This window comes from Electrophorus electricus, chromosome 6, assembly GCF_013358815.1.
Source record: "Electrophorus electricus isolate fEleEle1 chromosome 6, fEleEle1.pri, whole genome shotgun sequence".
NCBI lineage: Eukaryota > Metazoa > Chordata > Actinopteri > Gymnotiformes > Gymnotidae > Electrophorus > Electrophorus electricus.
This window is the reverse complement of record NC_049540.1, coordinates 27,991,631-28,016,439: the sequence shown is the minus strand read 5'-3', so window position 1 is coordinate 28,016,439 and position 24,809 is coordinate 27,991,631. Positions and strand designations below refer to the sequence as shown.

Sequence of the window (24,809 nt, the reverse complement as noted above, 5' to 3'; positions counted from 1 at the left end):
GCGCCCCACGCCCCTCCACTACTCTTGTTCCATTCAATTTCAACCACCCTCTTCCTTCTCTCAATTCTGCTGTCTCTTTGCTTGCTTTCTCTGATCTTTTCTCCTCATCTCCAGTTCTCTTACTCACACTGTCACATTCCCACTTCATTCTCTCTTGTTCATTCCTTTTCCTATCTCCATCTCCATCTCCCTCCCTCCCTCCCACTCTCTCTCTCTCGCTCTCCCCATCTGTCAGCAAACCCTTCATATAACGGGGCCGGCTGAGTGTTCAGTCTCCACGTGATCTGTTCATTTCACACTCAGGTGAGCTGTGATCACCGCAGGCAGCCCGGCGTCTCTTCCACAGCACCAAATCTCACCCAGCACCCCAGCCGGGCAGCAGCACAAGCCTACTGCAGCGTAAAGATCAGCCACGTGGTAAATAAGGCCCCACTTCCTGTCTGCCTGCTGATCTGGGCTTAGCCCAGTGCTTGAGAGCTAAGCGGTGGAAGAAGGATTCGTCAGGCTAAAACTCCACGTGGCCTGACAACAGGGCAAGCGCTGAGCTCCATGCTGGTAATGAGAGTGTGTGCACTCTGAAATGAAAATGAAATGTGTGTGTGTGTGCATGCCTGTGTGTGCATTCATCTTGTGCAGGTATATATGAGTGCGTGTGTGTGTGTGTGTGTTTGTCTTGTCCCTTCCTACTCAAGTCCTATAAAAAGCAGCTTTAAGAGGAAGCATAAACTCCAGTAAACTCCACTAATGTGTCCAACGCATATATCGCGCGCGTGTGTGTGTGTGTGTGTGTGTGTGTGTGTGTGTAAGGGGTGGAGTTGTAGGGTCTGTTACAGCGAGATTTAGTAAGTGCATCCCACTGCTCTCCTCTGCTGAGACACAAGTGATTAAAATTTCAGCACCATTTTAAGAGGCCTGACACAAGCAAGCTGGTGCACAGAACCAAATCCAAACAAACATCCATTATTGAACAGGAAGGAGAAAGGGAGGAGGGGATGGAGGTTTGGAGGGCGAGAGGGAGAGATCATGACTTAACACCAGTGTCATAAAGGGGAAGTAAAGAGGGAAGGAGCTCCCAAGACTGAAGGGTGAGTTGAGAGAGAGAGAGAGAGAGAGGGTGCGTGTGGGTGGGTGTATATGCACTTGCACATGTTTGAGAGAGAGAGAAGGGGAATCAGTGGCTAATGGCACAACCTCCTCCAGAGACACACAATGCACTTTAAACACACATCACCCCTGGGTGTCCCATCTCACACACACCCACAACACACACTCACCCGTGTCCATCTGCCAGACGTACACCGAGCCATCGCAGCAGCCCACCACCAGGTAGTCATCACACGGGCGCCATTTGATGACCTGGATGGGGAAGAGGTGGCGGGAGGCCAGCATGATGCACTTCCTCTCTCTCAGACTCAGGAGACCCACCGAGTGATCACTGGCCACTGAACACACACAGTGCTGCACCCGCGTCTGCAGAGAGAGCGAGGAGACCATATCAGACCAGGTGAAGTCGAGGGCAGAAAGCTGCAAAGCTACATGGGCACAGTGCTGTCGATGGGAATTCATCGCTATGGAGATCGGTAGGCTGGCAGTTGTGAAGGAGCGAGGGTTCCCTCACAACTTTCAGGGGTAAGGCTGATCAACACACCAGCCCATCGACATAGATAAACCCACCCTCCTTTAAGCAGGCATGAGAGAGGACCGGAGCCCCTGTCTCCCCACACCACGTCCTCCCCAACCCCCCAAACTACTGAACATGACACGAAGGTGCTGAAAAGAGGGAGGGGACCCCTGAGATTGAAGGTCAGCTTGGAAAGGTGGACCATTCAGCCGAGAAGGTCACACCTGACACACCGCCCAAGCTGAGCACAGAGTCGGGCTGTGTCCTTGACAACGGCAGGCTGCATGCTCTCAGACAGCTCCCCCACCATGGTGTCAACCTTCTGCATAGCTGAACATTTAGAGGAGAAAGACTACCAAGACTCCCTGTCCTCACCCTCTATCCCTCTACCAGCAAAAAAAAATTAAATAAATAATAATTTAAAACATTAAAAAAAAAAAAAAAACCGCAAAATGAAAGCAGAGCGAGAACGAGAGCAAGAGAGAATACTCCACCAACATTCACAACACACTCCTACACTGGCAACCACAACACACTCCTGGAAAAGTCTTTGTTAACCAGCTATGAAAGAGCACACACAGGAATTAACACAAAAAATGAAACACACAGCGTGCGCATATTCACACGCTCACGCACACTTTCCCTCAAGCAGGAATATGCTGACCTGAAAGAATACAGGATGAAGGGCTTATTTTCTCAAAATAAAATCACTAATAAATAAATAATGAACCATAACTGCACATTTATAAGTAAGGCAGACAGACTATGTGTGTGTGTGTGTGTGTGTGTGTGTAAGTGCCTCCACGTATACCGGTGTGTGATACGTTTGGAAGTGTTGATGTAGAGCTCCGAGAGACTTTGACCATGAAAGGCCTTCACTTTTTCTCCGGTTCGACTCAATCACCATCGACAACCTCATCGCAGTAACGAAACCCGCCTGAATCAGCTCCACACAACCTCACACTGAACTGAGCCTTCACAGAAATGAAAAAACACAGTAATGGAAACTGACACAAAGATTCAGATTTAGTCAAATATAAGCTTCAAGTAACAGATAGGGACAGGAAACAAAAAAAGCACTTTTGACATAGCAGAGAGTACCTCAGCTTGTTAGTAGTTTGATCATGTACTGCATACACAACCTGTGCGCATCATGTACTGTATACACAACCTGTGCGCATCATGTACTGTATACACAACCTGTGCGCATCATGTACTGTATACACAACCTGTGTACATCATACACACACACAACCTGTGTACATCATATACTCTATACACAGCCTGTGCGGATCATATACTGTATGCACACGACCTGTGTGCATCATACACTCTATACACACACACACACAACCTGTGCGCATCATACACACACAACCTGTGCGCATCATACACACACAACCTGTGTACATCACATACTGTATACACAACCTATGCGCATCACATACTGTATACACTACCTGTGTTTATGTGGCTTTAGACTGACTCTACCGATAGAAGAGTTAAAATAAAACACAAAAACTTGTAGTCACAGGTCCCTGAGGTAATAAAATGATATTGTAAGCAGAAGAATAGGGATGGTCCAGAATAAACTGGTTTCCTGCAGGAAAGGCCTCTGTAGGCTTCAGCGTAAATCCTCAGGAGGCCTCTTTGACAGGCCTCTAAGGGCTTCAGTCGAGGGAGAGCCTTGGTTCAAGGACGGGACAGCCGGACAAGCACCGGAAGAAACAATATGGACATGTAGTGATATAGAATATGATCGCCTTTTAAAAAAATAGAAGTAGTTTAGGTTGAACATAATGGTACCAAGAACAGGTTGGTGCAAGTATTGAATATCAATTTGCATACATTAAATAACGTATGGTTTGGAGAACAATAGTGGAACTGGTAAAGGTTTTTATGAAAAAATAAAAATGGTTATAAAGAACATGTATAAAAGGTGTGCCCACCCAAGACATCCTCCAGACAATGCCTCGTGTGTAACACTGAGCTCAGAATAAAGACGGGACCTGCTCTTTTCTACAATTAATTCCAGAGTCTGCATCTTTATTTCTATTTAGTGTGTATTGAATAAACAGTCTTGAATTTAGGAAGATCTAGGAACGACACCCCCCCCACACACACACACAGGATGTTATAGATTCTAAGGCTCTCTGTAGCACCTGTTAAATGTAATGGTGCTTAAGCAATGGGACTAACCCACAGTAAATCAAAGGTATACTACCCCGGGGTCGATACGTGTGTGTGGTAATACAGCCTGTTTTATTTACACACACACACACACACACACACACACACACACACACACACACACACACACACACACACACACACACACACACACACACACACACACACACACACACACACGGACATCCATGTCTATCCTGTCTATTGATTTAGTCTTAAACATTTTGTGCTTTTGAAACAGTAAGTAAGATCTTGCATTGCTAGGGGACTTGGGGGTTCAGTAGTTCATCCCCCTCCTGCACACCAATATTTACCTTATTCATCTTTGTTTTTAATAATATAAGCTTCAAGGGACAACTAGTGTGGGTTATTTAAGGTGAAGGAAACTTTTTTTACATTTTTTTCTTTTCAATGTACCTTTCAGAGGCCTTATGAGATGCTTCTTTTTGAATTTCATATATAAACTCCCGCTCTCATAGTGGAATGGTCCTGTGTCTAATACCAGGGTCAGGCTTCACAAATCCAGCCTGATTTGGACACGTCGGCCCGAGTACAGGCGTCAGAACTGAGCTACGAACTTTGCGGTGTTAAACGCACAGAAGAACAGTGATGCGGCATCCAGGATGACCCACAACACTCCTACAAAAAGTCTAGCATGTCAGGATTTTTCGTGTTTTCCTGCCTACTTTGATGATTACTACATGTTCCCTGACAGCCATGACAGTTCTTACAGCTGTGGATATTTCATTTGATTTGGTCAGTGTTATTAAGTGTTCATATCCACAGTGGCGTAGACACCTGAGACTGTTCACATGACATTCCGCACGTGAACAGTCCAAATCAGGCAGGTTAGGCTGCTACAAGAACATAAAAAAATTAGGATCTGGAAAGGTTTATGCAAATTAAATGAGTTTCACAGCCAATCAGTGAAACATGTAAAGCATATTGTTGTAAGGAACACCAATGGTCAAGCAGCAAGCTGAAATCAGTGCTGTTATATACACTTGCGGTCTATAAAAGTTCATTTGCGTAAAGACGCCATGGAATATTTTTTGAATCTTTTTTTAAAAATATGCTCAAATGTTACTAATTCTTCCTGAAATTCCCTTCACTAAATGCAGATTTTCAGACTCAGTTTGCCCACGCGTCAGGTTAGCGTCTGAAACCTCCATGCTGGACGATTTACCCGTCACTGAAGGCAGAAGATTGAAGAGTTGCTTGAATGTTATTGTCAGGACAGCACATGGAAAGCCAGCACTTACCCAGAAAAGATCAACTCTCTTACACAGAGCCACTACTAGAGTGCTAATGGCTCCCCCTAGTGGAGAATCTGCAGCCTAGTAAACATGAGCAAGTGACATGAGGTCCTTTAAATTTCCAAAAAAACACATTTTTTTAAAAACCTAACAGAGCTCTTTTTGAAACGCCAGCCAGGCTGGCTGGCGTTCCTGTCATGCGTAGAGAAGCAGACTCACACTGCAGTTCTCCGGGGGAACCAAGAGCTGCGTGATCTCCCCTCCATGGACACAGAAAATGTGCTTCATTTCACCAGTGAAAATGTCCCAGATGATGACGGAGAAGTCTACGCCTCCGGACACCAGGGAGCGCTGGTCGTAGCGCGGGGACAACTGGTGAGGGTACAGCAGACACGTGACTTTATTCCTGTGACCCCTCAGGGTGCGGTGGGGAGGCCAGCCTGAGAAGAGAGGGAAATGGGGAGGGAGAGGAGAGAAGGCAGGGCAGCGAGAGAGACAAATTATAAGAAAAGTTTTTTTTCCAATTAGAAGTGTTTTCTGTTTAATATTTGCTTTTTAGAAACATTTTCCAATTGCCTCTCTGGCTCGTCCCTCAGCACGACCCCAGTGTTTCCTCAGCGTGCCCCCTCACGTCTCCCCTGCTGTTGGCCCTCACCTCTCCTCAGCATGTGCTCGCCCTGCAGGAGCTGCACAATGGCGGTCTGTGTGGCAGGCACCAGCACGATGCTGCCATCTTCCCTGCCACACACCAGGCGGCCCTGAGACGGGATGTACACGCTCGCCGTCACCTTGATGGGCAGCTCTGACCCGGGCAGCACACTCAGCTGGTCAATAATGCCAGCAGGCACCGGGGCGAGCTTATCGAATGCATCCTGTAGACTGATTGTAGAGGAGACCTTCAGTTCTGCAGCGGGGGAAGAGTGGACAAAGATTGAGTGTGAGTACACACGTACACACTTACACACACACAAAATAATTATAAATATTTAATAGTGTATTTACCAAAATAGCATAAATAAACAGTGTGGTCTTAATAACCTAACGGAGTTAGCAAACCTTAAGTACCCTTAAATCATTATAACATTGTCGCAGTGCAGGAGGTCATCCTGCAGTACCATGAGCAGCCACCAGAGAGAATAAGCCAAGCCTTTATCTGCAGTACGTAAAGTGACCAGCAGAGGCCGACATCGTTGCACAAATAGTTCTAAGTTCAACATGATAGACTCTTGATACTTTATGAAATAAATCTGCATATATTCATATATATTTTAATCTTATAACGAGTGGCACCAGAGAAGGTGCATAAGGAAACTTTTTCTTGCAGAAAAAATGACCACCATCTGTCTTTCTAGTGCTGGAAAAAGGTGTTACGCTCAGGGCCAGTACCAAGGGCAAATAGTAAAGTATTAGTAAGAAACGAAGGCTTACAGTGATCATTGAAAATCAAGGATTTCAAGAATACAGCTGGCAACAGCAGACACAGCAGACACACGGAGAACAGACGGGAAGAACAGCCAGGGGCAGCTTCTGCCATAGACTTTGGGGATGTTGAAGAAAGCATGAGTGTTGAAGGGGGGGGGGTGTGTGTCAGTGCACCTGCGGCTGACGTCAGGCCCTGCGGGGGGGGCGTGTCGGGGACGCTCCACAGGGTCAGCCTGCCTGCCGAGTCCCCCTGCGCCAGCAGCTTGTGGAAGGGCTCTCTGCGTCCGTAAAAGAACCTGGTCACTGGTGGACAGATCAGCAGCTGCAACACACATGTCCAGACAAGAACGCGCACACACAGATGCACCTGAGCTTCCAAGAAAGAAAGAGTTAAACCTTTCATAACACAGCAAGCCGTTCACTTATGAAGCTAGACAACTGTGCAAGCCACCGTGTGCCAAATTATTTTTAAATCTTATACAGCAGGGAGGGGGAGCAGAGGAGGTGAAACCAAACAGTGGCACACTTCCACTAGTGGTATAAGAGCCAGTGCTGGGTTATGAACCTGCACCAACTGGTTATAACAGGATTATCACAGTAGCTGTAAAGGGGCAGATATTTCCAAGCAGCTGTTTACAGCTCATGCAGGGATCAGATTCCGTTAGTTTCAGGACGGGATTAAGACCAGGCATCTCATTTCAATGCCATTACATGTGGGGGTTAAAATGGGAGAAGTGGGATATATAAACAAAACATGTTTTTAACTGATATTCAGTTACCTGTTCAAATGCTGACTCGCTCATATTTAAAGAAAAGTTAATAACCAACCAACACTCATGTCTTGCACTCCCATGTTAAGTAACATTCTACCTTTCTAGATAGCTGACTATTCATGGCTACCAAGACAGCAGGAGAAAGGAGATCCTGTCTGACTTCTCTACCAGCTCACAAAAAGCCCAAAACCCCAACATGCACATGCCTGCACAAGCTGCACTGCTCTGTTCTGTACAGTGCAACACTGGTACTTTTGTTACAGTGCAACGCTATATGCATGTACGGTACGGTTTGGCATGGCTATCTGCTTTCAGAAGACAAGCGTTCAAATGAGAGGTGTGACAGAGACGTCACAGCATGGAAGACCCTCAAGGCATTCTGGGTAGCCTTGAGTACAGTGCAAAGTTCCACCATTCACCAGTGAGTGTTGATCTGGGGCTGCCTAACACAAATGCATACCTCAAACTGAGCCAAGTTAAAGCTTAGTAAATAAATGAGGAGAGAAGAAGAAAAAAATTCTTAGCAAATTTAGCAATTTTAAATAAAAAGGTGAAAACTCTTGAGAGACCATCCGCCCCCCACCGTCATCTCTCAACACCGAACACTAGAAGAAAGAGCGAGCATTAAATAAGTTAGTTCAATAAATCTTTACTGTCTGGAATGTATAGAAATCTGTACTAGTGAATTGTTCTTGTTCACCATATCATAAAACACAAGTTCTAGTGTCCTCCATGCAATACTAATTGCTTTTTTATTAGCATACAGATCTAAGCAGAGGAACGTTATGAAAAAAACGTTATATGAAAAATGTTAACACTGCTAACAATTCAAGGAAGCTGTGGGAGTGAGTTAGCATTACCCAAAGAAGAGTATGCTAACAGGTCTCCATTAGCTTGCTTTCATGGTCATGTTAGCATTGGAGAAATATTCCTTTAATGGGATACTTTCGGGAATATTTTTTTTGGTGACGTATACCACAGCAGGCAAATGCACGATTCATCTCGGCTAGCTGACCAGGGGTTAGATCTCCAGGGGTTAGCTCTCTACCTGTGCAAGACATTCTGTGGCTCCATAATGCAGCTTGAGGACTTTGCATGCATCTTCACCACGTGAAGAAAGATGAGAGAAGTCAATGATTGCTCATTTTTAGTGGGAGGAGCATGAGGCCGGGCGAATCAGTGAGGGTGGCAGAAACTGGCTATTGGACAGACAGCAATGTAGAGGCAGGCACACCACAGGGAGCCCTCATACAATCATACTCACTTTACATGCTGCAAAGCTAAACAACCAATCAAGAAGTCTCAGACACGCTAATGATTAGGTAGGTAGGGAGGGGTTGTGAGGACTGCACTTCACAATACCTTTTGTCATCATACTCCTGCTCTTCAACAAATCAACTTTTTCCCTTTTAGCAAATGAATGACTAGCTGGATGCCTACATGATCACCAATACGTTGAGGGCTCCCTCTGTTGACCAAATTAAGTAGTGCACCTGCATCCTGCTGTCTGAGGGGCTTACTGGTGCCTCTAGAGGCTGCTGTCTGTATAGCAGCTCGGGGGTGTAGAGTTCCAGCCCAGTCGCAGGGTCAGGGAGGCAAACGACAACGTTCTCCCCCTCACCGCCCTCCTCCAGCTGGGATAGTGGGAGGGAGGGGCAGGGGTCCCCAAAGAGGAGAGTAGGTGACGAGTGGGAAGTAACAGATTAACAGTAAAAATCACAGGAACATAATATAAACCTCACAAAACCCACAATTGCAGTGTAAAGGAACATAAACTGCTGTTTGAAATTGTGCGGGAAAACACAAGCAGACAAAACAATGAACATACAAAAAAAAAAAAGAAAAAAGAAAAAAGAACACACTCACTAAATCACATTGGACATTTACAGCCAACACACTGATGGCAGTGTGAAAAGCTTCTCATTTAAGCTTAATGTCTACATTTCTACACTTAAACACAAATATTCAAAAGTGTAGCAAGTAAAATTTTCCACTGAGTACTGAAATTGAGACTAACGAATATTACCTAAATGTTAACGAGAACAGAATGCATCTGAAAAACAAAAACAAAAAGGATTTCTTAAGGGATTATTACTGGAGAGCAGAACACTGTTTTTCTCCAGTGACCTGGGAGAAATTTGGTTGACCTGTTCTTATACCATGAACCAGGAGCCATGGGAAATCCATTAGACTGCGATATGAAACTGACACGCGCAAAGGAGGGGAGGACCTGGCACAAGGTCAAGACGGGTCAGTGAAAAAGGCGAACACCAGTCCCCCACAACCACCCTGGCCCGGTCCGCCCGGGGGACCACTACAGCCAGTCAGATCTGAACTTCTCTGTAGCCCTTTAACCTCTAGTATACAAATATCACCATTTCACGGTATTGCAATATTAATTGCTTGGACACTGGGGTTAAAGTCATCATGTTTTTGTTATATACATAACAGTCCATCTGGTTAATGCTGACATATTTTGCAAAAAGAACTGCCATCAACTAGGTTTGCCGCTTATCTCTTTAAGGTATCCAAAATATTCCCACGTAGCCACTTCGATGCGTCCTGGGGTGGATAAGTCTGATCACACACGCCACAGTCTTTGCTATTTTGCTTCAAATATTTTAAGCTAATATCTTATTCATTATTCTGCAGATTGATCAGACATGTATTTGTATTAAATTATGGCAGGAGTCACGTGTGTCAAACACACTTAGTCATGCACACTAAATAGCCTCTACAGCTGCAGTGTGATGTGGTTTGAGCAAACTTAAAACTACTGTAAACTACTTATGAGTAAAAAGTATAATCTGTGTTTTTTGGTTGTGGGTGTGTAAGTGTGGGGGTTGGGAGACAGTATTGGCAGGCTACAGAAAATAAAGCCCATAATCCTGTATAGATAAGATTTTCAGAGCAATTATTAGATTCAAATCTCAGTGTCAGTATATTATGCTGTCGTTACTAAGATGGAGCATGTACGAGCAGAGGGGATGTTAAAAACAACCCTTACCAGCACACTACACCCAACTTCACACCTTTACACCAGACCTCGACACACCTACAGCTAACCTCACACCTCTACAGCCAACCTCACACCTCTACAGCCAACCCAACATCCTCTAGTCCATCTCAGCACCTCTACAGACAAACTCAACCAACATTCCCGGCATTTAGCTGACACTTTTATCCAAAGCTGAGTACAAGTTGAGCAATTCAGGGTTAAGAGCCTTGCTCAGGGGAGCGACAGTGGCTACTTGCCAGTGATGGGAAACAGAGAGCTGTCTCATTGCCATGCTCTGGGTAGTTGATGGCTGTCGCGTGATAAAGTTATGAACATGCCAAGAGCGGCAGGAGATTTAGAAAATGTAGTATGTTTATAGCATTAGAGATTTTATAGCATTAGCCTGTTTGTTTATGGAGGATATTTTTCAGCGTGGTCCATGTCCCCTGCACGGAGAAACAGAAGATCTGCAGTATGATTTAGAGAGAGGAGACTGAACTCTTACCTATAGTCTGGTGAGTCACAGGACACAAAAGGGACATTGTGAATGGGGAGGGAGGAACGGGCAGGCCTCAACAGATATTACAAAGACATTTTAACTGGTATTTTTGTTCCAAACGTGGTGATTAACCATGAAACTGTAAGCAGCCTAAGGAGCACTCCGGAGGTAGAGGTCACTAACGGATGTTAACATTAAAGGCTCCAGTTACAGAGTGCATGAGTGAATGACTGGGCTGTGTGTCTGACCTGTTTGTCTGCACGGTCTGCGATGCTGTACACCAGAGGAGGGATGGACCCTTCTTTTGTCTTCCCTACATCACTGCGGAAGTGCTCGCTGGCTGGGAGACAGCTGAACGAACAAAAACACACACGCACGCACATGCATAGGAAACCCAAATCCAACAAACCTACATTTCAGATTTATTTTTATTATTACACTTTTTTAAATTAAATTCAAGATTGTTATGTGACAGGTATTCATGTGTTCAAGGGTACACCAATATGGACACCCACACGCCCAGCTACACATAAACAGGTGTTTGTGAGTGTGCACAGAATGTAGGTACTTGACACAATCTGGATGTTTACACTGTGGGTAATAGAATACTAAACTAATGTGTGACAAGTGTGTCAGCATGAGAGTGTGTGTGTGGTTACCTAGCTGGTAGTTTGTAGATGTAGCTACAGCCGTCCTCTGTCCAGATAATGACTTTGTCAGCAGCGATAAAGTCTCCCCCTGTCCACGCCTGGTCATTCTCACTGGGTACGGAGCACAGGAGCGAGAAATCACCGGCATCGAACACCTGGCCACCCACATGTGCACACACAATAAAGTCAGAGAAATATATTGACATACACACCGACAGAAACACAAAGCTAGTCCCCTCTTTGTGGGCAATACAGCATTTACATGTGCTGTGTGAGACGTGGGTGTAATCACAATAACTGGGACGCTTCATTTTCATGAAACAATTTCAGTTTTTCAAAGCTTGTTATGAGTACAATATGAGTACAATAATTTATAGAAATAAACTATTTAGAAATGAACAACAGAAAATATTAAAAGATGGTAAAGTATGAGTCAGAGTGTAATGGGTGATTCTCTCAGGTGCTTGGTACTATACAATTTAAAACTTCACACCTCTAGCTGTTCACCAACTCTTTTTTATTATTATTAAATATGGATTTGGTCCATATGTAATTTTGGTCCAGATGTAATTTATAATCCAGGTGTGACACACACATACTGACCCTCCAGTACTTGGAGCAGACCACTAGCAGGGAGAGCTGGGTGAAGGTGCAGAAGGAAATGCTCTGGCAGCCCTGACAGTAGATCGGCTTGGACTCCTCCTCAAATACAGGGTCCATATCCTGATCACAGACAGACAGACACACACAGACAAACAGACACACACAGACACAGAGAGAGGTGTAAGATGTGCAGGGAAATGTTGGAAGAATATGATCTAGAAAGCCCGTTAGAGAAAAGGTGGTGTGGGCAGAGGTGTGTGCTGAATCAGAGAGATGTGCGCGTTGTTTAGTCACACAGAATGACAGTGTGTGCTGGACCAGAGAGGGAGGGTGTGTGTTACACCAGAAAGAGAGGGGATGCGTATTGCACTGTGTTGGGTAAGGGGAGTGTGTGAGTTTGGTATGCGTAGACACCTGCATTCGGCTCACTTCTGCAGTAATGATCCACACTTTCAGAATTCCAGTAACAGAAACTGCCACCACTGTGTCTTCTGCAACACACACACACACACACACACACACACACACACACACACACACACACACACACAAAATGTTTAAGATTTTAAAGACGTTTAACACTGGACAGGTGGTTACGGTTATCTCGGACCTTACCTTGGGTGCGGTGGGAGCGGATGATGCTGACAGAGCTGATCCAGTCAGGTGCAATCTTAGACACCAGGGAGTAGAGCACCTCCAGACTGGTGGCATCCACCACCAAAATCTCTGGGTAATGGCCATTACACAGGAGACGACCCTCACGCTGAGTCCCAATGGTGAACTGATAAAACTGCAGAGAGAGAAAAGTGGGAGGGGGTGAGAGAAAAAGAGAGAGAGAGAGAGAGGGAGGTGGAAGAGTGAGAGAGAGAGAGAAAAACGGTAGAAAGAAAATGAGTCAAAGCTACATTCATTTATATAGCTCTTTTTTACAGCAGCTGTTGTCACAGAGCAGCTTTGCAAACGTTTGAGTCCAATCCCCCAGTGAACACGCCAAAGGAGACAGTGGTGAGACAAAACGAGGAAGAATCCTTGAGAAGAACTGAGACTTGGTATGGTGGAAGTGTGTTTTTAGTGTTTACGTTTGCTGAGTACAGTGTAGGGCGTTATCTAGCGTGTAATATAATAAGTGTTACCTGTGGTGTGGTAGAGTAGATGTGTTACCTGGATGCCTGTGTGGGTGCAGGCCAGCTTAGTGAACTCAATACAGCGTCCATCATTCACATCCCACATACACATCTCCCTACAGAGACAAAAACATTACACTCTGAAAGAAATCCATCACACATAAAAAAAAATCTACATATAAAACCAGCTACTGCTGTAAATAGAAACAACACACACACACTCACACACCTCTTTCATATAATTCAGAGACATCATTCAAAAGTCAATATGCACACAAACAGACAGACGGACAGACAGGGAGGTGGAAACAAACATGCGCATGCGCTCTCTGTGTGTACCCACCCGCTTTCTGAAGCACTGACTATGTACTGCTTTTCACTGCCTGCACTGGCCTTAGACAGACATGTGATGGAGGCCGTGTGTCCAAAGAGCAGAGCTCGAGGGTTAATCTGCACAGTCAAAATCACACACACACACACACACACACACACACACACACACACACACACACACACACACACACACACACACACACACACACACACACACACACACCGTGATGAACTCCAGAGGTTATCAAAAAGTCCAGATGTCAACCAGCAATTGCAAAGCTAATTATTTAATCAACTGAACACCTGAATACTGTCTATATGAAGAAGGAGAGAAAAAGAAAATAGCAGAGAAGAGCCAGTGTGACCTCTGACCTCGAGTTCAGGGGTCATGTCCCAGATACAGATCTGACCATCATGGCAGCCGCTGATGATAGTGGCCAGATCATCCATCACCAGCAGGCTGGAGATACAGTGGGTGGGCGCATTGCGACCCCAGAGGACTATGGGTAATACCAGACTGTTTCCAGACATGTTCTTATGCAAACTGCAAGGCAAAGAAAAGAACAGATGATCAGAGAAGACAACAGGGTGAGTTTGCACTGGGATCATGTGAATGGGCTAGAGTGGAAGCAGCCTCAATTCCCCCACGATTACATAGCAGATAACAGTCCTACAGAAGATCAGGCCTGCCTATTTGATGGGGGGGGGGGGGGGGGCAGCATTCAAACATATACCACTGTTTCTTTTATAGCAAATAAAACACACACACAGACATGCAACAAGGCCATAGTTCTTGCATTCATTCTCCCAGTGTGGTCTACAGATGCAGAGCCTGTCAGACACACAAAATGGGGGATATTATACCTCACCCACATCCCAGATACCATTGTAGGGGTCAGGGGACGGAGTTCACCGATAATGAAGCCCATGACCCAAAGCACTCAAAGAACAAGATAATCCCAACGCTTCTAAACATCACTACAAGGTCCAGTCCTGAAACTCCCTCAGTCAGAACAGAGTAATTTCTCCCCTCAGAATCACAGCTTTAGGGTCCCTGTCTGAGTTCCCTACTGAAATATAATCCAATTCAAGCACTATTCCTGTAGTAGTCACAAGCCAGCTATATATGCATTCTATCATGGTGTCACCAGGCACTGGGAGATATACCATACATTCTAGGGTGTGCATGCACAGGGTTGCACAGGGCTCGCTGTCCTGTGGTCATATGGAGGTGTCCCTCATGTTGTTCTTGATATGGTTTATCAAATACATATTTTTAAATGCAGAGTTCCACCATAGCCTGCATTTGCCATAATGAAGTGTGTTCCTCTTCACTGTAATCCTGTTCACACACTCTAAAATCAGGTTCAGTTATAGCTTTATTCCAGTAACACCTAAAACTATTAAAACTATTTATTTCCTTTGTATACTCTCTTCACTCAATGCATTTTTTAAGATAAAGTTGAAGTACTTCTATACTGGAAAATAATGAGGCCACTTCACTGCTTTGAGACATAGAACACCTGTCAAATAACTCCTTCAACTATTAATAAGTGATTACAGTCCCAAAACCAGGGGTGTCGAACTCAATTTATGTAATGAGCTAGTGTCCAGACCGCGCGTAAAAATCAGTTAAACAATAATCAGTGACAAATCACCAACTTTCACATCATCAATCACCAACTCAAATGATTTATCATCATTTATCTAAAATGTACATTCTGAAGGCACAAATTGGTCTTGTAGCACATACAAAACAAAAGAACCAAGCGCAATTTATTTACACAATTCATCATCGAATTCTTAACAACCTGGCTCTGAGTTTATTGCTCTAGACTACCACTTTTATCATTCAGTTCAATTACAGTTTGCAAGGTGAGTTTAAGTGAAAGTATTCTGCATTTGCTGGACCACATTAGAACCATAATTGGGCCAATACAGGAAGATCTACAGGCTTTATTCATATAAGATCATCTGGATGGGTTTGTTAATACAAGATTATTAATATGAGAGAGAGAGAGAGAGAGGAGAGAGGAGAGAGGAGAGAGGAGAGAGAGAGATGTAATTCTTTTCCACTGGCCCGTATGCATTCACTCATCTACTGAGTCATTCCAGCTAAACACCACTGATTTTTGAACTTCATTATTCCCACTAAGCAGTGGACTGGGTGCAGCTGGATTTGCTTGGTTATGGACAGACATCATTCAGCCTCTACCACACCTAATCCTTAAACTCGCAACCTCCCATATACGACTAACTCACCTCTGCACATAGACTGACCAGCCACTTTATTATGAATATCTAGATTTTATATTTTTGTATAGGGATATTTTATTAGTGTACAATTACAGACTGTAGCCCATCAGTTACACTTACAATCATAGCATTTGGCAGACTAGAGCAACTTGCATATTTCTCACTCTGACAGTATGTGTGCTCCCTGAGAATCAACCGCACGACCTTGGTGTTACTAGCACCTTGCCGCACCAGCTCTAGCAGGTGGGGTGAGCAGACTGTCCTCACCCAACATGGTAGCAGAGTGGCAGTGGCTGTCGAGTTGGAACAAGCAGACCATGCACAGCAGGGTTGCTGGAGGTTTGTCAGCGTCACTGCTGGGCTAAGGGTGGAGTCCCCACCCCCCACCCCACCTTCAGTGGCCCCGTGGCTACAAACAGACCACGGACCGAGAGTCTGGACGGCTGTCACGAACTGCACACTCTGGCAAATGGACTTAATGGGCCAAGAACAAGGCGTTTCTAACAAAAGACATGTTTCATGGTTTGAAATGTTCCTCTCATCTTCTTTGAAAAGTCTGAATGGAGGAAACGACCATAATGTGACATGCTGCTGATAAGGACAGGACCATCGGCATTAAAAAGCAGAGGCCACAATGCTGAAACATTCCAACACTTCATTGATAAATTATAAATTTATGGAATTTAGTTGATGCTTTTATGACACTGAGGGTAAAGGGTCTTGCTCAGGGACCCCAAGTGTGGCAACCTGGCAGTGGTGGGGCTTGAACCAGCAACCTTCTGATTACTAGTCAAGTACCTTAACCACTGAGCTATGACTGCCCCTAAATGGAATTCTAGAATGAATACAGATTATACAGAAACACAGATCAATGACTCTTTATATATGCACAAATGAGAACTGCATTTATGCCACATGTAAATGCATCAAACCCATAAACCTAAGGGTTTGTTGATCTTCTGTATAGAGATAAACCCCTCCTGGTCTCCAGTCAGAACATCTGTCCAAAGTGATCAATGCCAATCAGATGATAGCAAGCCACTCAAACCGCATACCCTGCAGTATGGGAATGATGAGGACCCAAAGCCTGGACACACACACACTGAATGCTGGCCAATGACATGGCAGCTGGCTTGTGTAATCTATTGATGACTGAAGAGTCATAGCATTTTGAGCACAAGAGCTTACTGAACCAGCAGTATCAACATGGTTTGCTCCAGTGCAAAAATATTAACTGCCAAAACCCACCGTTTCTGTTTTAAAATAAATCTACAATCCAAATTATTATTGCACTGAAAGATAGTTAGGCTGTTTCAGAACTAATGAAGCCAATATAACACCTCTGGGATGCAACAACACCTTCGAGCATTGATAAATCATTACAATGCAGTCTCAAAACAACCTCCATGTTGCTTGCTAGGTTTCCCAATAACCAAACTACAGGGCAAATTGTCACACTGAAATTCTGCCGCAAAGGAAGTGAATGTCTTTCCTTTAGCATGATCACAGTGTAGACCTATATAAGTATAACAGACAGCCTACACATTACTTGCAATAGTGCATAACTTAGATGTCTGCTATGCAAGCTGGAATTGTCTCATTGATGTTAACACATATATAAGCATAAACAGTGAAAGAGAGAGAATCAAAAGGTGCTACCTTACGAGTTTATGCCATTTCATGGAGAGCCTGAGTCTCTGGAATGCCATTTTAACCCTTAGGAGTAGAGTGAGTAGTCTCATCAACATTCAGCAATGGCAAACGATGACGCTTTTTCCTGAACTACAAGTGGTCCAGCACTCAAAAGAGTACACTTCACCAGCAAAGACCTCCCTGCTACTGGACGCTACCACAGGCAGAACTGGTAGGAGGCTTTCTGCCAAAACAATGAGCACACTCCAAAAGCAATACATCAACAGGCCCTTCAGCTCTGATTGAGTCAAAAGTCAGAGTTTCAGCTCAAAGTCACTTTAGCAAAACATTCTCTGATAGGGTGTAATTTTTTTTCTTTTTGTTTGTCTTTTGACCTTCCTGAAAACTCAAAATGTTCACCTGGTCTAGCAAATCCCATCCATGTCACACTAAGCCCTACACCAAAGCAAACCACCAAAACAATTTTGCAATTTAACGCTACTGTAATCAATGTTCCAGCCACAATCTCTGCCACAATTCCTCTCCAAAGCCCCTCTCTACAAAGACACACTTAATTCTTCACCTACCTGGCTGACTGCAGTACAAACATCACAAATCGACAATGCAAACAACACAATGCAGATCCAATAACATACCAAACATCAAATCTGTTATGTTTCATATATTTTGGCCCATACGTCTAGTCACCGTTAGGCTCGTATCATCCTTCCGGCATCAGAACAGATATCTTATGAAACCCGCCTAAACCAGATCCCGCAAATCAGATTCCCCCAACCTGTCACCAAAACAACAACAGCAGCACCAACACAAACACACAACAGAGAAGCTGTACAACAAGCTGCCTCCCAGTGGCCAATAAAAGACTGCCGGCTCATGAAGGCTATGATTATGGAGAGATGCCAAACTTGCCAGACTCATTCATTAATGGTACCAACAGATGCTTCAAGATAGCTTAGGCAAGCAGGCAATATTTCAGGGGGTGACTGTATTGGGACCCATATAATTGTTACCAGACATTATCAACAACTGATCAACAATAATCCTGCGCAGGTTGCCAATAGAGACAAGTGTCTCGGTTTTCAACTGTAAAGGAATAACGCTGAATTTCCTCCCTCTGTAACTTCAAGGTAGGAACACGTTGGAAGAGGGTTCATTTTGCTATTTGCAGCATTTTTAATCGCCCTCCCTGCAAAGGCCTGGGAGGGCGTGACAAGCACATTCATCATAATAATAGACGGCCGTGTGGCCCAGCTGCTCTGGCGAAAGCGCTCACAAACTTTCCCAAAAGGAAGCAGCAAGGAGAAGCGGTCAGGGGCCAAGCCCCAAAGGACACGTCTCACACGCGGGCTACGGCTGAGCGCCTCTCACCTCACGCGCACGTTACCGGCTCGCATCCGCCGCGGGATCGCCCCTAGCAACCGGCGCGTGACAGCGTCGGTATCGGACACTCTAACGTTACGACGACAAAACCATCCAACCCTGTAGCGTTATAAAGTTATAACGGGTGGAAGAAAGATCTCCAGGGACCGTTAACTAGCCTCAGCCTCAAGATAATGACCCCAGACATCTGTGGATGAGGGGCATTTATTTACAACTTTATTAACCGTTACAAGCGCGACATGGACATGATGCATGATGTGACGGGATTTAGCGATGGCTTACACACAGTGGCGACGCCAGTTTGTGTCAGACTAACGTTAGTTGTTTTATCGCCTCAAGTCAGTCAGCAACAACACAGCTCGAGCCAAGCTAACGCGAGCTAGCTAACGAGCTACGCTATCACAGAGTGCCTCATCTTATCGTTTATGCAATGTCGCAGCCTCCGGGCTCGGCTCATTTCTGCCAGTTATGGTGGAGTTAAAAGTAACTTACCGGTAACAGTTGCTAATGTAGCATTTCCTTCCGACAGGGTGTTTTTAAAGGAAATACGTGAGCAATATTGGACGACACGATGAAATGTTCTCAGCTACGCTACAGTAACGCTAACTGCCCTCCACAGCCTAGGACAAGTCAGCTGACCCAACGCCGCAGATAGACGTATTTTACGCAATTACGTAATACGCTGCCGTAATCATTAGGAATAAACTGCCCCCTGGCGGTGGATCTACATAGTGCAATAACATAAATCTCTGACAATCTGGCGTCTTTGAAAAAGCACGTTTCTGTACAGATTTGGTTCCCCGTTCTGAGGGGAAAATACCGTTTTACTGCATAGTGAAAGCAAAACCGAGACCGCAGTGGGACCATTGTACGTAGCCTAAATGCATTTGGAGGAAGGGCCCAGCATGTGGCACTGTAGGTATTGAAATGTACTTTATTCTAAATTAACAGTTGCTAGTGTCTATCTATCTATCTATCTATCTATCTATCTATCTATCTATCTATCTATCTATCTATCTATCTATCTATCTATCTATCTATCTATCTATCTATCTATCTATGTGTGTGTGTTTATTCTTGATGTAAGAGCAGAGAGGAATTGGCAGACACAGAAGTCTCATCTCTTAATTTAATACTATGCAACACAGACCTGGCTACACTGGCAAAGTGCTTCAGTAGTTCTAAGAAGTGAAACTAGTTTATGTTCAAAACAATAAACATAACAATATAAAAAAAAAACAATAAATCATGACACTCATTTCATGGAGCGCAAGTTCTTTTTTTCTAAAGTTTCCTAACTTCATTGTTGCCACAGCAACAATGGAAAATGTAAACTGATACTCTCATTAATGCAATGTCCATTAGTTTTAAAATGCCTTGCCAATTCGGATGGGTCATAGTGGCTGTATTACTTTAATAAATGTACATGTAGTGTTGTTCCTATTTCCCCACTTTGCTGGCTTGTACATTCAAGTAGAAAATAAAGATGAGGACTCCAGAATTAGTTGAAGGGAATAGCTGGTCCTTTATCCCAGGTTAAAGATAACATGCATTTGAGGAACCTGTCAGAGAATGTCTGAGGGGTACACATCAACTTACTTGGAATATCGGGTTGTTTTTCTGTACCATCCTGTACCTGGTGGAGGGATGAAGTACTTACACAGAGGTCTGCCAAGGCTGACCCAGAATCCTTTGTAGAAGCCTGCAGAGACCTACAGAGAGCCCTGGTCTGTACACAGCTCCTTTTGAAAGGACTCAGTTCTAGAATCAGACTTAAAGGTGCCATAGAACAGAAAACTGTACTCACCTTGAGTTTGGTACACGGAACTGACACACCAAGAACCTCAAACATTGTCGTCACCCCTTTCAAATATAAATCGTAAAGCAAAGCAGGGTCGTAAAACAGACCCATTCTAAAATACCAGCGTGTAAAATTCTACAATCCCCAAATTTGCATACACCAGCCGTGGTTCTAGCCCAGGCAATATGATTATGGACCATACCATCTTACATTGAAAGTTTCACAGTGAGATAACGCTAGCATAGCTAATAACCTTTTGTGTTGTAGAGATCTAAAAGCAAGTCGACAGTATAGATAATTTTAGCTACTAGCAAGGTTTAAATAACTAGTTAGCTACCTACACTGAGAAGTGGTTGTAAATAGTGGTGGTGGAAATGTATCAGAAAATCATTTTTAAAATACTTGCATTAAATAAATACCTGCAAATAAATGCATTATAGGACACCATTAACTGAAATCTGGAAACCTTGCAAACACTGCAATTTATTACTACCGTTACAGCTTTGGTTGCAGTGTACTGAAGTTACTTAAAACACAGACTGGCTCAGTGTGTAACTGCTGGTCTGAGATCAGTTCACATATACATACTTTGAAGCCAGTCTTGGTATAAATAAGTTATACTTCTACATTAAGAAGCTGTGAGATACAAACATATATTCGTAGTAAAACAAACCACTTAAACACCCTTTTAAACAAATCACTGTTTTGAAGGGAAAAAAGTTTTTATTCATGGTTATATAATAAAGGAGTACCATGAAAAAAAAAAGAAAAAAGTGTTTAATTATTGGAAAAAAAACAAAACCAAAACAAACACCCCCCCCCCCCCACCCCAAATTACACTTCAGGGAATAAAAGTAAGCTATATATTTAAAACAGGACAACAACATAAAACAATCCCTTATAAGGAAATCAACTACTAACTTGGTAATCATCAAACATTGGTAAAGCATGACATGACAAAGCTAAAAATTGATACAGTTGTAAATGTACAGAGGACACATGATACAAGCTTGTACACCACGCGGACCTTCCAGAAACCTCTGTAAGGTCACGTTAAGCTCTAGACACACAGTAAATTGGTCTGAACCAGCGATCAGCATCCGTGCACCTGGAGATCTGCTGCTGTGGAAGCTTCACCTCCGACTCTTGCCTAGCACACCGTATCCTGCTAACGGGTTCGTTTCTAAGACCTTTGCTGGCTGGATAAGGTGAAGGATAAAGGCAGGATGTAAACTCAGCACCGCGGCAGATCTCCAGGGATGACCCTCCCCCATTCTCAAGCGGGATTTGCAGGGTAAATCAGATTGGTCTAGCACTGATCGTACATCTCTGAATCCACAGAATGCGTGTGGGCCAATGTAAACAAGCCACCATCTCTGTCTCCAAGTACAAACGCAACAGCAATTGGCGCGTGTGTGTGTGTGTGTGTGTGGGGGGGGTTATGGCTTGGTTAATGTATTATGTGCAGTTCATTTGGAGATTTGCAGCACACTGGGATTAGTGGTTAAATTAGTGGTGGTGTTTTAGGGCACCTAATTTCCATGTGTCCATGTTTTGTATGAAATCAGGGTGGCTCCCATTGTCGCAGTATTTCACATCAAGTGCTGAACTTTCAAGGACACAGTGTGTATTTGAAAACAACACAAGAGAAGCAGTAACAATTATGCATGATTAATAAGAGAACTGTTATTAAACAGACATTATTCATGTGGTACAGAGGATAAGTTTGGACACCTATAATCAATGTCCCACAAGCATATTCTTTGCATTGTGTCTGAGGGCAGCAAGAGAGCACAGATGAGCTAAAACCCAGGAGGTAAGGTGTGTGTTTCTAACGGAGTCCCACGTATCCCCGTCACACCTCAGCGTGGGCACCCACGGACACAGCCACAGGATATGCGCTAGCTTTATACGGGCACTTCAACCTTAAATACCAAATATTGAAACCGTGAATTAACATTAGTGTGAGCCAGATAGCATGTGGAAACCAGGCAGGAGGAGGTTTCCTTTCTATTTATACCAGAAACATTATTCTTTATCCTCGATTAATCTAACATTATCCGTTAGTTGTTTTGTTTCGAATGGCAATGAAGCCAGTTTCATTTAGCCAATGATCAACTTTTCACATTTACTATATATTTAAAAAAAAAAAACAAAACAAAACAAAAAAAAAAAAACAAAACACCTGGCAGAAACATGACAATTACCCATGTAAAAATATTTTTTTATGCAGACAGGATTCAATTAAATTTAAATGAACAAAAATTTGCTATACTCATAACAGTGTTTCAAAATAAAAACATGAAAAAGAGATTAAGGTTAAGGGTCAAATTGATAACAGTTTTGGGTGCAACTTGTCATGAAAAATCACTGAATAGAAAAGAGAAAAACAAAATCAACCCAAACAATATACTTTTTTTTTTTTCCTCCATATTCTGTACGATGCAAGCCAAATTTTTAAAAAACACTATACTGGTTACAGAGTGGCAGAGTTATGAAGACAGAAAGGCAGACCATTTTGGATCTGCCTTATGAAGAGTTTTCAAAATCTGATTTAGTGCTTCTAGACGTATTCAAATGCAATTAAGTTCAACTACCTATAGCCTTATTAAAGTGTGCACACACATCTTTGATACATGATCAAGTATTGTAGAACATTAACAATAAACTGTTGAAAAGCTTTCACTGGTTAGCAAGTCATCTGCTTATAAAAGATGACGGAGTTAAATGCAAATGGACATCAGAATTGGACAGTTTAGCACCGTGCAGTTTTCAGGTTTAATTTTTTTCCCCCTTTTTTGCATTCTTCTTCTTCTTCTTTTTGTAAAGACACTTTAACAGAGTTTGATAAAATCCAAATACATTCTAGTGGTTATTTAGCTTTAGTTTAACTTTTTCTTATAAAAACGGAGATAAATCTATGCTAGCATGCGGGCCCGTGCAGACATGCGGAATAAGCTAGACCACACACACATTTTATCCCCAGACAAAATAGTCACTCACCACTCTAACAAGCAGCTGTTAAAAACGTAAAAGCAAATTTTACCCCTACAGGGGAAAATAACTGGTACACTAAAAAGGTGAACAGAAGGTTATGCAAATGAACAAGAAAGGAAGCACTGGGTAAGACTTTTGCCTCGGCGATCTTTCTAGGTCTCAGACTTCTTTTTATTTTTCTTCAGAAATGAGGGTGTGCGGAATTTTTTCTTTTTCTTTGAAGGGGATTTGTTGGGGGACTCGTCACTGCCCTGGTCGCCGGCAGCTTCGTCGGCAAAAACGGCCTCCTCCCCATCTGGAGGCGGGGCGGGGTCTGTCTGAGCGGGGGCGTGCTCTTCCATGGAGAGGGTGGCGGCTTCTGAAGGCTCGTCAGGGGTCAGGTCAGGGAGGGTTTGTCTTAAAGTGGCTGCGTCGCTTTCATCTTTAGAGGTCTGTTCCTGCTGCGGCTCTACACAAGAGGAACAGCAGAAAAGACAAGTACAGAATTATGGGAAAATAAATGTGGAAGTAGGGGAATAATAAAACACAGGCTTTGTGAGGGAGGGGAAGCCAACATATTATGCAAACTTCATCACCAGCATAGTGTGGCTCTCATACCTGATCTAGCTGCAACCCTAACCTAAGCCAAGTCATCTCTGACCTACAATATCAAAAAACGTGATACATACAAACATGTCGGGCAAAAGTGGAAGGTATTAAATCATACAATAATTAATTAATTAAAAAATGTAAATAAAAAAAAGGTAATCCCACCTACATATTAAAAAAAACACCATAATTTCTATATTTGCTACAAAAATGTTTCCAGTAAAAACTTCTACTTTCTGTGACATGAGTCAAAAACAGTGCGGCATGAAGCCTTCTGCAACTGAAAAGTAGTATTGACAAACACTGCTTGATCCACACTGGGAAAAGCTCCTGCAGGGTGGACTGGGACGTGGACGCCGTACCGCTAACGTCAAGGCTCCGAAGAGCGCGTCATGCAGATAAGCAGTAGATGAAGGACATCAACCCTTAAACGCTCGTGGCGCAAATGCAGAGTCACACACACCAAAAACATGGTTCCAATTCCAAAATCTTACTGTAACCACTTCAATAGGTCAGAAAAAAAAAAAAATATAGATAGCGACATGTATCTAAATGAACAACTATGTCAAATGCAGAGCTTAAAAAAAAGCCTTTTTATTACAAAAGAGCACACACCATTAACAAGACAGAAATGATATACCTGTACATGGGACGATCAGGCTCAT

At 43.5% G+C, this 24,809-nt stretch overlaps 2 protein-coding genes across 11 annotated transcripts in view; both read right to left on the bottom strand.

The window, feature by feature from the left end:
• Positions 1–19,393, bottom strand: part of LOC113573739 (WD repeat-containing protein 7) — a 121,021-nt gene extending 101,628 nt beyond the window's left edge. For 2 of the 3 annotated variants that reach the window (XM_035527061.1, XM_035527062.1), the window contains exons 1-14: positions 19,251–19,393; positions 13,842–14,013; positions 13,480–13,586; positions 13,174–13,252; positions 12,628–12,802; positions 12,427–12,503; positions 12,013–12,132; positions 11,419–11,564; positions 11,008–11,110; positions 8,783–8,896; positions 6,664–6,811; positions 5,723–5,971; positions 5,287–5,507; positions 1,275–1,470 (exon numbers count right to left, since the gene is read on the bottom strand). In XM_035527061.1, coding sequence (XP_035382954.1) covers positions 1,275–1,470; positions 5,287–5,507; positions 5,723–5,971; positions 6,664–6,811; positions 8,783–8,896; positions 11,008–11,110; positions 11,419–11,564; positions 12,013–12,132; positions 12,427–12,503; positions 12,628–12,802; positions 13,174–13,252; positions 13,480–13,586; positions 13,842–14,000 — 1,894 coding nt within the window. In that variant the 5' untranslated portion in view covers positions 14,001–14,013; positions 19,251–19,393. The remainder of the gene's footprint in view (positions 1–1,274; positions 1,471–5,286; positions 5,508–5,722; positions 5,972–6,663; positions 6,812–8,782; positions 8,897–11,007; positions 11,111–11,418; positions 11,565–12,012; positions 12,133–12,426; positions 12,504–12,627; positions 12,803–13,173; positions 13,253–13,479; positions 13,587–13,841; positions 14,014–19,250) is intronic. The other variant, XM_035527063.1, reaches the window with a different exon arrangement.
• A 1,863-nt stretch (positions 19,394–21,256) lies between these two features.
• Positions 21,257–24,809, bottom strand: part of add1 (adducin 1 (alpha)) — a 32,448-nt gene continuing 28,895 nt past the window's right edge. For 7 of the 8 annotated variants that reach the window (XM_035527414.1, XM_027004218.2, XM_027004220.2 and 4 more), the window contains one exon: positions 21,257–24,004. In XM_035527414.1, the coding sequence (XP_035383307.1) occupies positions 23,709–24,004 (296 nt within the window). In that variant the 3' untranslated portion in view covers positions 21,257–23,708. The remainder of the gene's footprint in view (positions 24,005–24,809) is intronic. The other variant, XM_027004215.2, reaches the window with a different exon arrangement.